At 35.3% G+C, this 18,092-nt stretch overlaps 1 protein-coding gene across 2 annotated transcripts in view; it reads left to right on the top strand.

Annotated features, from left to right (window-relative positions):
* AP3M1 (adaptor related protein complex 3 subunit mu 1) overlaps positions 1-18,092 on the top strand; it is a 59,250-nt gene that overhangs the window by 3,102 nt on the left and 38,056 nt on the right. For both annotated transcript variants that reach the window (XR_011231666.1, XM_069460747.1), the window contains exons 2-6: positions 10,325-10,600; positions 11,571-11,742; positions 15,369-15,506; positions 16,482-16,567; positions 17,265-17,398. Coding sequence is in view for 1 of the 2 variants with exons in the window: in XM_069460747.1 (XP_069316848.1) it covers positions 10,328-10,600; positions 11,571-11,742; positions 15,369-15,506; positions 16,482-16,567; positions 17,265-17,398 (803 nt within the window). In the remaining variant the exon portion in view is untranslated. The remainder of the gene's footprint in view (positions 1-10,324; positions 10,601-11,570; positions 11,743-15,368; positions 15,507-16,481; positions 16,568-17,264; positions 17,399-18,092) is intronic.

Here is an 18,092-nt window from a genome sequence, read left to right as displayed (position 1 = left end):
AGTGAGAACATGCAGTATTTGGTTTTTATTCCTGAGTTACTTCGTTTAGAATAATGGCCTCCAGTTCCATCCAAGTTGCTGCAAAAAAACATTTCATCTCTTTTATGGCTGAGTAGTATTTCTTTTCCTTTGCTGTATCAAATGATAGATCTACTTGTAGTTCTTTGAGAAATCTCCGTACTGATTTCCATAGAGGTGGTACTAATGTACATTCCTTCCCACAGTGTATAAGCATTCCCTTCTCACTGCATCATATCAATATCTATTGTTTTTGACTTTTTAGTGATGGCCATTCTGATTGGAGTAAGATGGTATCTCATTGTGGTTTCAGTTTGCATTTCTTTGATGATTAGTGATTTCTTCATGTTTGGCCATTTGTATATCTTTTTTGAAAAATGTCAATTCATGTCATTTGCCCACTTTTTAATGGGGTTGTTTGTTTCTTGCTGAGTTGTCTGAGTTCCTTTTAGTTCTAAATGTTATTTCTTTGTCAGAGGCATGCTTTGCAGATATATTCTCCCATTCTGTAGGTTGTCTATCAACTCTGTTGATTATTTCTTTTGCCCATGCAGGAGCTTTTTAGTTTAAGGCCCATTTGTTTATATTTGTTTTGGGGGTCTTAGTCATAAATTCTTTGCCTAGCACAGTGTGCAGAAGAGTTTTTCCTAGGTTTTCTTCGAGAATTTTTTATGGTTTTGGGTGTTACATTTACATTGGGACTTACATTTAAGTCTTTAATCTATCTTCAGTTAAGCTTTATATATGATGAGAGATACAGATACAGTTTAATTCTTCTGTATGTGCCTATCCAATTTTCCCAGCACCATTTATCAAATAGAGTGTCCTTTCACCAGTCCATGTTTTTGTCTGCTTTGTCAAAGATTAGTTGGTTGTAGGTATAAAGCTTTATTTCTGGGTTCTTTGTTCTGTTTCATTGATCTATGTGTCTACTTTTATGCCAGTACCATGCTGTTTTGCTTACAGTAGTCTTGCATAATTTGAAGTCAGGTAATGTGATGCCTCCAGTTTTGTTCTTTTTGCTTAGGATTGCTTTGGCTATTCAGGGTCTATTTTGGTTCCATATGAATTTTAGGATTTTTTTTTCTAATTCTGTGAAAATGACATTGGTATTTTGATAGGAATTGCATTGAATCTTTAGATTGCTTTTGGCAATATAGTCATTTTAACAATATTGATTCTTCCAATTCATGTGCATGGGATGTTTTTCCATTTGTTTGTGTCATCTACAATTTCTTTCATTAGTGTTTTTATAGTTTTCCTTGTAGAGATCTTTCACTTCCTTGGTTAAATATATTCTCAGGTATTGTTTTTTATTTATTTATTTGCCACTATTGTAAATGGGATTGTGTTCTTGATTTGGTTCTCAGCTTGTTCATTACTGGTATATAGAAATGCTACTGATTTCTGTATGTTGGTTTTGTGACCTTAGACTTCACTGAATTCATTTATCAAATCTAGGGATCTTTTAAAGGAGTATTTTAGGGTTTTCTAGGTATGAGATCATATCAACAAACAGAGACAATTTGACTTCCTTTTTTCCAATTTGGATGTCTTTTATTTCCTTCTCTTGCCTGATTACTCTGGCTAGGACTTCTAGTACTATGCTGAATAAAAGTGGTGAAAGTGGGCATCTTTGTCTTGTTCCAGTTCTTAGGGGGAATGCTTTCAATTTTTCCCTGTTCAGTATGATGTTGGCTGTGGGTTTGTCATAATATGGCTTTTATTATCTTGAGGTATGTTCCTTCTGTGCCTAGTTTGTTGAGGGATTTTTATCTTGAAAGGATGTTGGATTTTATTGAATGCTTTTTCTGTATCTACTGAGATGATTATGTGGTTTTGTTCTTAATTCTTTATATTTTTAATTTTTATGTGGAATCACATTTATAGACTTGTGCATGTTGAACCATCCTTTCATCCCTAGGATGACACCCACTTGATCATGTTGAATTATCTTTTTGGTTTGCTAGTCTTTTTTTGAAGATTTCTGCATATATGTATCAGAGTGATTCTGGTTTCATAGAATAAGTTAGGGAGAATACCCTCCTTGATCTTTTGGAACAGTTTCGGTAGGATTGGTGCTAGTTCTTTGTACATCTGGTAGAATTTGGCTGTGAATCAGTCTGGTCCTTGGCTTTTTTTTGTTGGGAGATTTTTTATTGCTGATTCAATCTCACTACTCATTACTGGTCTGTTCAGGATTTCTATTTCTTTCTGATTCAAGCTTGGGAGGTTTTATGTTTCTGGGAATTTATCCATTTCCTCTAGTTTTCAAGTTTGTGGGCATAGAGATTTTCATAGTAGTCTCAGATGATCTTTTGTATTTCTGTGGTATCAGTTGTAATGTCTCATTTTTCATTTTTGATTGAGCTTATTTGAATCCTCTTCTTGGTTAATTTAGCTAGTGATCTATCAATTTTCTTTATCTTTTCAAAGAACCAACTTTTTGTTTCATTGATTCTTTGTGGGGTTTTTTTGTTTGTTTCAATTTTTTTGTTGTTCTGCTCTGATCTTTGTTATTTCTTTCTTCAGCTAGCTTTGGGTCTAGTTTGTTCTCGTTTTTCTAGTTCCTTGAGGTGTGTTAGGTTGTTCATTTGTAATCTTTCTGTCATTTGATGGAGGCATTTAGTGCTATAAACTTCCCTCTAAGCACTGCTTTTGCTGTCTCCCAGAAGTTTTGATAAGTTGTGTCACAATTATCATTCATCTAAAAAAAATTTTTAATTTCTATCTTGACTTCATTGTTGACCCGAAGGTCATTCGGGAGCAAGTTGTTTAATTTTGATATATTTATATAATTTTTAGAGTACCCCTTGGAATTGATTTCTAGCTTTATTCCACTATGGTCTAAGAAGATACTTGATATGTTTTCGATTTTTTAAAACTTACTGAGACTTAATTGTGGCCTAACATATACTCTTGGAAAATATCCATGTGCTAATGAAAAGAATGTATAATATATTCTGCAGTTGTGAGGTAGTATTTTCTGTGAATGTCTGTTAGGTCTTCTAGAATCCAGTTTAAGTCCAGTGTTTCTTTGTTGATTTTCTGCCTCAGTGACCTGTCTAGTGTTGTCAATAGAGTGTTGAAGTTCCTGACTATTATTGTAGTGTTGTCATTCTCTTTTCTTAGGTCTAGTAGTATTTGTTTTGTGATTCTGGAAGCTCTGATGTTAGGTGCATATATATTTAGGGTTGTTATGTCTTCTTGTTGAATTGATCCCTTTATCATTATATAATGACATTCTCTTTTTTTTTACTGTTGTTGATTTAAAGTATGTTTTTATCTAAGTATAGCCACTCCTGCATGCTTTTGGTTTCCATTTGCATGGAAAATTTTTTCTACCTCTTTACTTTTGATTCTTTAAAAATCTTTACCAGTGAAGACTTTCTTGAAGGCAGCAGATACTTGGATTGTGTCTTTTTATCCATTTCACCAATCTATATCTTTTAAGTAGAGCATGTAGTCCATTTGAATGTAATCCACATTCAAAGTTAATATTGATATGTGAGATACTCTTCCAGTGATTGTGTTGTTATCTAGTTGCTTTGTAATAGTTTTTGAGTATATTTATTTGAGTCAAATATATCCGGAATTGGGTCAAAGTATCCAGGAACAGGGATAAATGCATCATCTTCCCTCTCATCTCCACTCCTCCCCACAAGCCAAAATGGTTTTTTTTGCTCAAAACCTAAATGTTTTTATCTTTTCACTTTACTTCATCCCTGTTGTCAAGCATCTAGTCCAGGCCATCATCACTCATCTCTTAACTGGTGTCACAGTATTTAGATCCCTGTTACCAGTTTCCACAGTGTAATAAGTGTAGTCTTTCTAAAAATGTAAATCAGATTGTATGATTACTCTGCAAAAAAAAAACAAAACATTAAAGATGACTTTATGTTGCACTAAGAATAAAGTTCAAACTTCTTAATAAGTTTAGCATTGCCCCATGAACCAATCTCTGCCTAACTCCTTCATTTGTCTCATCTCACCACATCCCCTCACCTTCCAAAATTGTTTAATTTATTCCGGATTTCTTTGTCTTGTATTCTCTCTCACCACCAAGCCTTATACATTCCAATACCACACTGTATTTCCTCTATCATAATGCGAATTACATCTCACTGTGTTCTTTGTCTTCTTTGCTGAACTCTAAATACTGTGAGAGTGTAGGAACTCCATTTTGTTCATCCTTGTACCCCCAGTGCCTAGTATATAAAATATATTCAAAAGTATTTTTTTAAATGAATAAATAAATGGCCAAGATATTGGCTGAGAATCAGAAGAGCTAGATTTTTTTCCTGGTCTCATTCTCTCAAGTTTGATATAGGCCCTTCTATGCCTACATTCTCTCATATATAGAAAAGAATATATTGTCTTTTTTACATACTGTCTTCCAAAGTTTGTTTGTTTTGTTGTTGATTTTTGTTTTTGTTTTTGTTTGAGATAGGGTTTTGCTCTGTTGCCCAGGCTAAAGTACAGTGGCATCATCATAGCTCACTGCAACCTCAAACTCCTGCGCTCAAGCAGTCCTCCTGCCTCAGCCTACTAAGTAGCTGGGACTACAGGCACATGCTACCATGCCCGGCTGATTTTTTTCTATTTTTTGTAGAGATGGTGTCTTGCTATGTTGCTCAGGCTGCCAAGGATATTTTGACTATTTTAAATGCATTGCTTGTGAATTAGCCAGGATGAGTATACAATGTTTAGTAAAGAAAATTTATGAAGTATTTAATCTACAGTCAAATCTCTGATGGGACTGCCTCTCAACACAGTTTCTCTGTGGTCATTAAAGTAAGCTGGGAGAATTCTGTTTTACAACTCAAAAGTTCCTAGGAACAAAAAGATGGTTGTGTTAGTATTGAGTGTGTAGCTTTTCCAGAAAGTTTATTAAAACAATGAAAGAGGCCAGGCGCGGTGGCTCATGCCTGTAATCCTAGCACTCTGGGAGGCTGAGGCAGGTGGATCGTTTGAGCTCAGGAGTTCGAGACCAGCCTGAGCAAGAGCGAGACCCCCGTCTCTACTAAAAAAAAAAAAAAAATAGAAGGAAATTAGCTGGACAACTAAAAATATATAGAAAAAATTAGCCAGGCATGGTGGCACATGCCTGTAGTCCCAGCTACTTGGGAGGCTGAGACAGGAGGATTGCTTGAGCCCAGGAGTCTGAGGTTGCTGTGAGCTAGGCTGACGCCACAGCACTCTAGCCTGGGCAACCGAGTGAGACTCTCAAGAAAAAAAAAACAATGAAAGAAATAACTGCAGCTACTAAAAGGATAGTAAGTAGCTAAAGAAACAGTCTAGTTTACGCTGCTTCACGTAGTATTACTTAATTGTTATATGCATTAGGCACTTGGTCATAATATGAATAGAAGAAATAAGCTCTCTTTTCCTATTACAGAGAGTTAAGATGGGTTTTAAAGCTAAGCATTGTTGAGAACTACAAGTATTATAGTTTCATCTCAGCACTAAGGATAACAACAATAAATCTAGCAGACTGGTTTAACTTACTGTATTCTTCTGAGACCTGAACTACTGCCAATAAAAACAACTTTAGTGGAAACTTTCCTGGAAAGAATTTTTCACCAGCTTAAGAGGTTGAGTAGAAAGAAACTACAAAGGCACTTGCTTCAAGAACAAGCAGCTCTTTTAGGGTATATTGTGGCAGTGGAGTACCGCAAATCCATGTGAACTATGCTTTCTACAGGATGAATGGTTTCAGATAACCTGTGTCAGCTCTTTTAAATATAATGTCTACTCTAAATAATTTATTAAACTTCCTCAGCGTAAAAACTAAAACATGTTTTGGTTTCCAACTAACCAAGAAATATATCCTTCAACTCTTCCTCTTAAACAGCACATTCACTGCACTGTTCAATATGGTAATTACTAACCACATGTGGTTATTTAGATTTAACTAATTAAAATTAAAACTTTAGTACATCAGTTGCATTAACCACAGTTCAAGTGCTCAGTAGTCACGTGTCTAGTGGCTACCACATTGGACAGCACAGGTACACGACATTTCCATCATTGCAGAAAACCCTATTGGACAGTGCTGCATTGGAATGTGTTCCTAATAATTAGTCTCTAAGAGGCAAGTGAGAAGCAGGAGCTCAGGATTCAACTGGATCTAGATTTAAATTCTAGCTTTGACATTTACCATATAATCTTAGGTAATTGACTTCACTTTTCTGAGACTTTATCGTCTTAACTGTAAAATGCAGATAAGAGCAGTATTTATAGCATAGCATTGTTAAGATAAAATGATATAATGTAGGTAAAGTGCCTAGCATAATGTCTGGCCCACAATAAGTACACAGTACATTTTAGATATTATTATTTCATTTATCCTTAATGAGTGAAACACTTTGGAGACGAAAGATTGCTTTTTGCAAAGGATGCCCTATCTCATACCTGGCTCACCTAAAGTGCTCAAATCTAGGTCTCTGAGTTGATTACAGTGCTCCGTTTGAAGCCATACTTTATATTTCAGATGCTGATTTTATTCCAAGAAAAAGGCATAATAATAAAAATTTAGTTGCAGATCTTATGGCTGGATATTTTTGTTTCATTTTAAAAAGGAAAAGTTTAAAGTCATAAGGTTCTGTATAGCAAGTCTGTGTATTCCAGTGGCACTTACTATATTAATACCCAAACAGAAATGTAAGGCTGACACAAAGCAAACCTTCTCAGCAAAGCATCTGACTAGATAAACTTGAAAAAAATTGGCAGGTCCCAACCCTGAGGTGTCAGAGTTTATTGCTTCCAACTCAAGTTGATTGCTTGGCTAAATCGAGATGGCTTTGAACAAAGAAACTTTTTTGTTACTAATAAACAGGAACCCTAAACTATTTTTTTTCTTGCCTTATTTTTTTTTTTTCCAGCATATTACAGGTGTACAAATGTTTAGGTTACATATATTGCCTTTGCCTCACCCAAGTCAGAGCTTCAAGTGTGTCCATCCCCCAGATGGTGTGCACTGCACCCATTAGATATGAATATACCCATCCCCTTCTCCCCCTTCACCTGCCAGACACCCGATGAATGCTACTGCTATATGTGCACATAAGTGTTGATTAGTTAATACCAATTTGATGGTGACTACGTGTGGTGCTTGTTTTTCCATTCTTGTGATACTTCACTTAGTAGCATGGGCTCCAGCTCTATCCAGAATAATACAAGAGGGGCTAGATCACCATTGTTTTTTGTGGCTGAGTAGACCTGCGTGGTATACATACACCACATTTTATTAATGCACTCATGTATTGATGGGCACTTGGGTTGTTTCCACATCTGGAATAGGAACCCTAAACTATTAATGTTATTCATATTTTATTAATATAGTAATTACTAAAACATGTCTTAGTAATTAGTATTATTTACTTGATACCTATTGAACATGGGCCAAATGGGAAGGGGAAATCATCAGCAATAATTAGGTTGATATCCTTGTGGTGTCAACAGAATTGAAAGAATTAATTCTGGAAAGTCTTCCATTCCTCTTTGGAATTTATTTTCATGCATGGAAACTATATTCATAGGTTTTTTGTGTTTTTTTTTAAGAGACAGGATCTTGCTCTGTTGCTCAGACTGGAGTGCAGTGGTACAATCATAGATCACTGTAACCTTGAACCTCTGGGCTCAAGTGATCCTCCCGCCTCAGTCTCCTGAGTAGCTAAGACTACCAGCATATGCCACCATGCCTCGCTAATTTTTTTAGTTTTTTCATAGATACAGGGTCTTACTCTGTCACCCAGATTGGTCTTAAACTCCTGGCCACAAACGATCCACCTGAGCCTCCCAAAGTACTTAGATTACAGGCATGAGCCACTGTGCTGGGCCTATAGATTTTAAATTCTTTCTCCTAAGGCTGCATTTATTATACAATACTATTACTTCATATAATTGGACCACTAGACTAAATACCTAATACTGGTGCTTATCCATATAAAAGATAGGAACAAGTTAAGATAATGAGACATTTTTCCACTCTCCTCAATTTTGTAGGGACAATAAACTTCTTATTTGAAGCATAACTGACACTTGGAAAAGCATACAAATCATAACTGTAGCCCAGTGAATTACCACAAAATGAACACACCTCATAAACATCATCCAGATCAAGAAATAAAACATTACCAGCACCTTGGAAGACCAGCCTCTTGTCCCTCTCAGTCAATACTCTCACTCTCCTTCATAAAGGAAACCATTTGATTTCTTAAATGATAGATTAGTTTTACTTGTTCTAGAACTTTATACAAATGGAATCATACTGTATATATTCCTTTGCATCTGACTTTGCTTGTTTCAATTTCTTCCCATCTTGCCAACACTTGTTATTGTCTACCTTTTTGATTATAGTTAGCCTCTTGGGTATAAAATGTTATCTCATGATTTTGATTTGCATTTCTCTGATGACTTGTGATATTGAGCATCTTTTCATGTGGCCATCTATATCTTCTTTGGAAAAATGTCTTTTCAAATCTTTTGCCCATTTTTTAATTGAGTTGTCTTTTTACTATTGAGTAAGAATTCTTAGGCCGGGCGCGGTGGCTCACGCCTGTAATCCTAGCACTCTGGGAGGCCAAGGCGGGTGGATCCCTCAAGGTCAGGAGTTTGAGACCAGCCTGAGCAAGAGCGAGACCCCGTCTCTACTAAAAATAGAAAGAAATTATATGGACAACTAAAATATATATAGAAAAAATTAGCCGGGCATGATAGCACATGCCTGTAGTCCCAGCTACTCGGGAGGCTGAGGCAGTAGGATCGCTTAAGCCCAGGAGTTTGAGGTTGCTGTGAGCTAGGCTGACGCCACGGCACTCACTCTAGCCAGGGCAACAAAGCAAGACTCTGTCTCAAAAAAAAAAAAAAAAAAGAATTCTTTATATATTCTCTCATTTTGTGAGTTTTTACTTTGTTTATAGTGTCCTTTGAAAAATACAGAAGTTTTAATCTTGATGAAGTCCAGGTTATCAATTTTTTATTTTTCTTGTGCTTTTGTTGTCATATCTAAAAAAAATTTGTCAAAAAGATTTATGCATAATTTTTTTCTAATAGGTTTTATAGTTTTAGCTCTTCCATTTAGGTCCTTGATGTATTTTGTGCTACTTTTTGTATATATAGTATATGAGGTAGAGATCCAGTGTTATTCTTTTGCACATGGAAATCCAGTTGCCCCAGCACCACTTGTTGAAAAGGCTGTTCTCTTTCCAAATGAATGCTCTTGGCACCCTTGTTAAAAATCAATTGACTATGAATGTAAGGGTTAATTTTGGAACTCTCAGTTCTGTTCCTTTGATCTATATGTCTATCCTTGTTCTACTACCACTGAATAGTTTTGTAGTAAGTTTTGAAATCAGGAAGTCTGAGTCCTCCACCTTTATTCTTCTTTTTCAAGATTATTTTGGCTGTTCTTGGTTTTTTTCATTTCCATATGGAGTTTAGGATTAGCCTGTCAATTTCCACAAAAAAGGCAGCTGGGGTTTTGATAGGGATTCCATTAAATCTGTAGATCAATTTGGGGAGTATTGCCATCTTAACAATATTAAATCTTCCAATCCATGAACATGGAATGTCTTTCCATTTTTTAGGTCTTTTCAATTTATTTCAACACTGTTTTGTAACACATAGTGTATAAGTCTTACGATTCTTTTGTTAAATTTCCTAAGTATTTAAAATTTTTTATGCTATTATAAATTGTTTTCTTAGTTTCATTTTCAAATTATTTATTGCTATAGTATATAGAAATGCAATTTATTTTTATATTGACTTGTATACTGTAACCTTGATGAACTTGTTTATTAGCTGTAATCGTTTTATGTGTATGTGTGTGTGTGTATTCCTTAGGATTTTCTATATACAAGATTGTATCTTCTACAATAGAGACAGTTTTACTTCTTTCTTTCCAATTGGAAGCTTTTTGTTTTATTTTCTTACTCAATTGCCCTAACTAGAACCTCAAGTACCACGTTGAATAGAAATGGTGAGAGTGGACATCCTTGTTATTAGGGGGAAAGCTTTTGGTCTTTCACCATTAAAAGTGATGTTACCCATGGGGTTTTCATAGATGGTCTTTATCAGGTTAAGGAAGTTTCTCTGGAATAAATCTTACTTGGTCAGGGTGTATAATCTTTTTTTATATGTGACTGGATTTGGTTTGCTAGTGTTTTGTTGAGATTTTTTTACATCTTTATTCATAAATGATATTGGGTCTGTAGTTTCTTTTATTTCCTTTGGTTTTATGTCAGTGTAATACAAGGATATGTTTTGATGTATAATCAATTTAAACCTTTTTTGTCTCCAACAGAAAATGATCCACAGTCTATTTCTCATAAACTGTTCTGGTGACATATTTCTAGAGAAGCACTGGAAGAGTGTTGTGAGCCAGTCTGTCTGTGATTATTTCTTTGAAGCTCAGGAAAAAGCTGCTGATGTTGAGAATGTACCACCTGTCATTTCAACACCTCACCACTACCTCATCAGTATCTACCGTGATAAGCTCTTCTTTGTGTCTGTCATACAGACTGAAGTGCCACCTCTCTTTGTAATTGAGTTCCTACATCGAGTTGCTGACACTTTTCAGGTTGGTTATCCATCAAACTTCTCTAATTTAAATTACCCAAGTTAGTTGGAGGTGAGACATGATTACATTCTTTAATTACTCGGCTTTTGATGTGTACTCCCTGTCTCTCTCTTTAACTAAGAGTAAGTTCATCAACCCTTTTCTGTATGGTGTATAGTGGCTCACATGGTTGCTCTTTTCACTATTTTTTATGTATATTACAAATTACAGTTGACCTTCGTATTTGTGGGTTCTGCATCCATGAATTCTGCCAACATCAAGAAAAAAAATTGCACGTGTACTAGACATGGACAGAATTTTTTTCTTGTTTATTTCCTAAACAATGCAGTATAACAATTATTTACATAGCTTCTATATTATATTAGGTATAATAAGTAATCTAGAGGTGAGGTAAAGTATACAGGAAGATGTGCATAAGTTCTGTGCCAATAATGTGCCATTTTATGTGAGGCACTTGAGTATCTGTGGATTTTGGTATCCATGAGGGTTTCTGGAACCAGTCCTCCACAAATACTCAGGGTCGACTGTATATTATCAGTCAACAATAGTGCCCTCCACATAATAGTTCTCTTATGGTCCCAAGATTTTTTATTGGTTATGGAAACTCTTCTGTATTTACATTTTATTATTTCCTCTTGTCTTACTAAATATACCAAATAATTTAAACTTATCCATGTGTTTCACAGTAGTTAATCAGGGCAAATGAAGTTTGTAGTTCACTTTCCAGTTTAATGTTTCAGTACTTTCTGGTATAATAACGTGACATGAATGCAATTCAATCTAAAAATATTAAGAAAATACTAAAGAATAGTGTTGGGACTATAGAGGGCTTTTTCCTCCCTCTGCTTTATATATTTTCAGCATCTTAAACAATGAATTATGCTACTGTGAGTTTATTCTTCAAAACAAAAAGTATTTTCAAGCCTTTCTTCAGGACTTCTATTGTGCAATATTCTGTATATTTTGTTAGGACTACTTTGGTGAGTGTTCAGAGGCTGCAATTAAGGATAATGTGGTCATAGTATATGAACTCTTAGAAGAAATGTTAGACAATGGATTTCCACTGGCTACTGAATCTAACATTTTGAAAGAATTAATTAAACCACCAACAATTCTACGTTCTGTTGTCAACTCTATTACAGGTAAGATAAAAACACACTCTACTAGGAACTGAGCAGTTAAAAACTTATGAACCAACTCCTTGTTGCTTATGATCTGACAGATTATTAAAGTAGTCCAGTTTGGCCAGAATTAAAGTTACTGGTAATGTGAAAAATGGATGTACTATGTATTTCTTTTCATGGAAAGAGGCTGGGTCTTAAGTGATAAAGAATTTTTAGTTATTATTCTCTTGTTAAAGGTTTTTCTACAAGACCACAATAATATTATTACTATTATTTAACACTAATAAGACTGAATAAATTATCCCAGTTAATTCTAAAGAAGCCAGCATATGAGCCCACTTAGAAGAGCATTTAGTCTATTTATAGCCCAGCATTTTAATATTTAAAATAGCATTATAGGCTGGGCGCGGTGGCTCATGCCTGTAATCCAAGCACTCTGGGAGGCCAAGGCGGGAGGATCGTTTGAGCTCAGGGGTTCAAGACCAGCCTGAGCAAGAGCGAGACCCCGTCTCTACTAAAAATAGAAAGAAATGATATGGACAACTAAAAATATATAGAGAAAAAATTAGCCGGGCATGGTGGCGCATGCCTGTAATACCAACTACTTGGGAGGCTGAGGCAGGAGGATTGCATGAGCCCAGGAGTTTGAGGTTGCTGTGAGCTAGGCTGACGCCATGGCACCCTAGCCTGGGCAACAGAGTGAGACTCTGTCTCAAAAAAATAAAAAAAAAAATTAAAAAAATAAAAGCATTATGTAACTGGCATGCTGCTACCCCACAATTACTAGAATATAGAAAATTTAAGACTCTTTGCCACACAGTATGTACTGTCTCCTCCAGTTTTTTGTTTTCATACATGCAAAAGATGTATTAAAACAAGAAGAAATAGAAAATTAGTTTACTTGTGAGATCTTATTCATTGTGGGCCTGTGCTTCTGTGATAAGCTTCCAACTGGGCTTCATTCTTGAGTATAGCTAGAAATTAGGTACATCCAGATGGCAATATTCTTTTGAAAGTATTGAAAGTATTGAAGTCTTTTAGAGAAAGATTCCTATGAAATGTTATAGTGTCCACCATTGTAAACCCCTCTCCAGTGCATTGTTCTAAAAATGGGATGAAAACAGCCTAAAAGAAAAAGATCATTCAGCAGCTTTTTATTCATCCTCTGTGCAAGTGTGAGTGCTAAGAGAAATTCAAAGAAAAATAAGGTGGAATGTCTGTGCTCCTAAAACTTACACTCTGAGTGGGAGACTGGAAAAAAAAATAAAGTACGTAAACAACAGTATAAGACTTTAAAAAGCAATTCCAAAATCACAAAAGTATAATCAGCCTGTTGAATAACACAGTACTTAATAAGTCAAGTTAAATAAACAGTGGTTTTGATTCTACACAGATAGGAAATTTGTGTTAATCCTGACAAATCTGAGACAGTTAAAATATTAGCATGACTGGGAAATGTGAAGTGGTATTGGTAGTACTAGTATAAGTTTTCTGGTGAGAAACTCAGGGATATGTATCTAAGACCTGATATATATTTGTCCCCTTCCATGTATTAATTCAATTTTATATTTTTATTTTAAGAAAATAAATATTTTGTGGGAACCTAAAAAAAAAAAAAAAGCAATTCCATACTTTGTAGATAATGTAATGACATTGGAAAGTATACATGATATAATATTAAATGAAAAACCCAGCACAAAACCATAAAAAGTTATTCTTAGTTATATGTAAATATTCACACAGACAAAAAAGTTCTAAAATATTTACAATGATTATCTCTAGCTAAGGAAATACAGATTATCTTTTTTTTTTTTTTTGCTTTATACTGTCTAATTTTCCAAAATAAACATGTTTACATTCAGAAAAAATTACTAAAATATAGAATATAGGCCGGGCGCGGTGGCTCACGCCTGTAATCCTAGCACTCTGGGAGGCCGAGGTGGGCGGATCGTTTGAGCTCAGGAGTTCGAGACCAGCCTGAGCAAGAGCGAGACCCCATCTCTACTAAAAAATAGAAAGAAATGATATGGACAGCTAAAAATATATATATAAAAAAAATTAGCCGAGCATGGTGGTGCATGCCTGTAGTCCCAGCTACTCGGGAGGCTGAGACAGGAGGATCGCTTGAGCTCAGGAGTTTGAGGTTGCTGTGAGCTAGGCTGACGCCACGGCACTCACTCTAGCCTGGGCAACAGAGTGAGACTCTGTCTCAAAAAAAAAAAAATATATAGAATATAAAAATATAACGTAGATTCATGAGGCAATATGTTACAGTTACAAAGTTCAAAAGAATGGTTCAATGGATGAAGTAATCCCTCCTGAACTGTACTGGGTGGGCCTCAGCCACCCTAGAGAATCAATAGAATTTAGGAAGAGAGGGAGGAAAAAGAGCATTCTTCACAGATGAAACTATATGAGAAAAAACACACATGAAGTGAAAAACCTTGAGTTATATCAACCTCTTTAGCAGAAACAGGGCTATTTTTCAGTTGAGAAGTCTGAATAAAATTGAAAAGTTAAGTTGAGAAAGTCCTTGAATGCTAGGCTAAATATTTAGCTTTTATCGTAAAGCCAGTGGGGAAACATTGAAGGTTTTTGAACAGGAAGATAATATGATTAAAGTAGTACTTTTTGAAAATTCTTCTGGAAGGTCTCAGGTTGGTGATAGGAACACCAACCATAAGTAGACTACAAAATTGTATTAATATATACAGTATTATTCCTACTATATTTTAAGGTGAAATTAAAAAAAGCAAAATTATAAAATATAAAAAAATAACAAATGCCACCTATTTATGGGGGACATGTTTAAAGAAATTTGCCAAAATTCCAATGTTATATTAAAATGTTAATACCATCATGTTAACAGAAATGTTAATGATAGTTGTATTTTGGTAGTAAGAAGATAGTTTATTTTTAAAACCACCTTTCTGGACTGTCTATGTTTTTTTTTTAATTTTGGTTAACCATGTACTACTTTTGAATTGGAAATGTAAATTAACCAAAATGATGTTAAGTAAGTCACAGCTCAAGGATATATTTTTTGGATAACCAGTTTTATTTTTAGATGTATGTCAGTTTACCAGGAAATTAGCCAGATATTGAAAATTAGCTATATTGCAGCCATACGGATATACTGACCTGAAAATGGGAAAAGGACAGAGTACATTCTTCATCTAGTTATTCCACTGAGGCCTGCTTGGCAGCATCTCATGTAGAATTAAACTGAATACTGAATAGCCTAGTTATAACTCTGTATTCTCAGTGGAGACATTTTACTGGCAGAAGAAACAACCAGCCTCTTTTCTTCATCAGTGGCATCAGGATGAGATTCTGTTCTTGAGCCACTGGAATTAGGTTAGGTTACCATTAACACACAGGAAGCAAAAGATAAGTAAATGAATTTAACCTGGTTTGGCAGGTAGACAGAGAGAAACACATGGCCTATTTCTGTCTTCTGGAAATTTGATCACATTGGTATGGATATGCCTCTGACAATTCTGGAGACCATTCACAACTTCAATGAAGAAAAATCCAAACATTGAAGAAGCAGCTAAAGCATTCTTTGTTTCTTTTTTCTGGCAATAGCTTTTCTGCTGACCATTTTATGTATCAGCTTTGCTTTCTCCTTTTCCAATTTCTAGGCAGCAGTAATGTTGGGGATACACTCCCCACTGGGCAGCTGTCCAACATCCCATGGCGTCGGGCAGGGGTAAAATACACAAACAACGAAGCCTATTTTGATGTCGTTGAAGAAATAGATGCAATTATAGATAAATCAGGTAATTATGTGCATGTGGTCATATTTGAGGGAAAATAATTCAGCTGACACAAGCTGAATAGAAAATTGAAATCCCTTAGCAATATGATTTCAGTGGAAAGGCATTCGTCTTCTGATGATTTAAAAATCTATTTTGACCAGAGGCTACATATAATTTTCATAACCACTAGTTGAAATCTGCCAAACATTTGTAAATCAGAACTTATGATGGCTTACTTTAAGTCAGTTATTACCTAGTATACCTCTCCCTCTTGTTGTTTATTCATTCTAACATTTATTGCGTATCTACCATATACCCTACTTTTGCTACTATGTGTACAGTACTTCTAGTAAGGGCCCGTTTCTGATTATTTTTGTAACCAGACAAAACAACAATACTCTATTGGAATCATAATATTTTATTATTAAAAACATCTAATCTTATCCTTACATTTTATACACAGGAAACTGAGGCACAGAACAGTTAATTGAACTGCTCTTGGTCACACAACTAGTTGTTATGTGATAATGACTTTTTGTGAATTATAAGCCAATTATCTTTTTTCCGTGAGTGCCCTTTCCATTATAAGATTCCATGTTATAGAATAATAGATTTTCTACTATGGTCCCTATTTCCTGAAAGTTAACAAGTAGTTTAGTCCATTTCTTAAGAAAGTTGCCTCGTTTTAAAATTCTATTAAAAATGTTTAAAACTCATAGCCAGTACTCTTATAGGGTTGACTCTTTATAAAGGAGACAGTTTGATTTTCCTTAGAATTATATTCTAACCTGAGTTAGGTACGGACCATAGCACTTCAGTGAAGAAGCTGTCTGAACTGGTGTAATGGACCCTCTGTCCACTGATTTGTTAATATAGGTACAAAGCTTCAGTAAGTCTGACAGCCAGGGGGTATCTCCATTACTCCAGATACAGCTATAGCTCTAGTAAAGACCCATATTCCATTGTTTTAATCTCCCTTTTTATTTCTTTCTTCAGGATCTACAGTCTTTGCTGAAATTCAGGGAGTCATTGACGCTTGCATTAAGCTATCTGGAATGCCTGATCTCTCCCTTTCCTTCATGGTAAATTTTATTCTCCTGGTCTGTAGCCCCTTGTATGCCTAATACATGTGAAGAACAGAATGCAATGATGAATACTGAGATAAGTTCGTATCTTAGATTGGAAAGGATTATCTCAGAAATATTCCTAGTACAGCTTCCCATTCCATCACTTAGAGGATGAGCATGGCCTTTGTGGAAATGCTGAGGAGAGGGCATTGCCTGAATGTGCTAGAAGTGACTTAAAATGGGCTGGCTGACTTCTGCAGATTTCCAGTATCATTTTTACTGAATAATTATTTGCTTTGCTGATATGAAAGGGCATTGGTCTTTTGTATCACTTTAGACTCAGCATGACATACTGCTAAGAACAATTAAGAGAACTGATTTCTGGTGCTGTCTCTGTCACCGATTTGTCCTGACCTTAAGTTCTTTGAACCTTGGATTTTTCATCTATGAAATGGAAATAATACTACTCGCCTTTTCTCCTCATAGAGTTATTGAAATTCAAATAAAATAATTTATATAACATATTGCAAACTTTAAAGCGTTATGAAACAATAAGGTTGTGTTGATGTGGTTGTGTCAGTGATTGTATCATAGTAAACTCTTATATGACTGCTTTATCTTTAGGGAGCATATTAATCTTTCATAGTACCAGAGTAGAATTGCCATATTCATCATATTATATGAATACAGCTGTCTTCTGTTTTCCTGGCAGAACCCAAGGCTTCTGGATGATGTCAGCTTCCACCCCTGCATCCGGTTCAAGCGCTGGGAATCTGAAAGAGTCTTGTCATTTATTCCTCCAGATGGAAATTTCCGACTCATATCGTATCGTGTCAGCTCACAAAAGTATGTTAATGCATCAACCATAGTCTGCCATCAAATATATCAATGTATTGAGTAGAACTCACCTTTCCCTGTTTCATTCTGACAGTTGGGTACTTGAGTTCATCAATGCTCACTTTAACCATGGCTCACCAAGAGACCCAGTGAGAACTGCTGAATGTATGTGCCTAGAATAACCAGTACACCTTGAATCTAAGAGTGTAGAATAGTAGTAAATGAGACTATAGTATAATCTGTAGCTGAGAGCAAGCATTTTTGGATTACACATAACCTGGACAAAACTATGAACTGGTGCCATAATTTTACTATGGTCTGTAGACTTTGTGGCTAACAGAAGGAGACACATCTACCTGTAGCTCCCCAGGACATTCCCCAAATACCTGCTTCAAGTCACTGCTTGAGTTTTAAAGGAACAATTTAGCATTGTGGGTTGTAGCTAGCTTGTCCCCTGAAAATATTAGAAGTTATTTGAGTAACATCAGGATAGGTCTCAAAAGTTAAGGAATTATTTCTTGGCTCTTATCACATAGGAACTGTTTTAGTTTGTATTTAAAACAAATATTTTAAATTATCTTTCAATGGGATTTTAACTCACTTTTTTAAACTAGAACCATTTGCCCTAAATGTTTTTTTTTGTTTGTTTGTTTGTTTGTTTGTTTGTTTTTGAGATAGAGTCTCGCTCTGTTGCCCAGGCTAG

This window comes from Eulemur rufifrons, chromosome 28 (genome assembly GCF_041146395.1).
Source record: "Eulemur rufifrons isolate Redbay chromosome 28, OSU_ERuf_1, whole genome shotgun sequence".
Lineage (NCBI taxonomy): Eukaryota > Metazoa > Chordata > Mammalia > Primates > Lemuridae > Eulemur > Eulemur rufifrons.
This window is presented reverse-complemented; position numbering and strand designations above follow the sequence as displayed.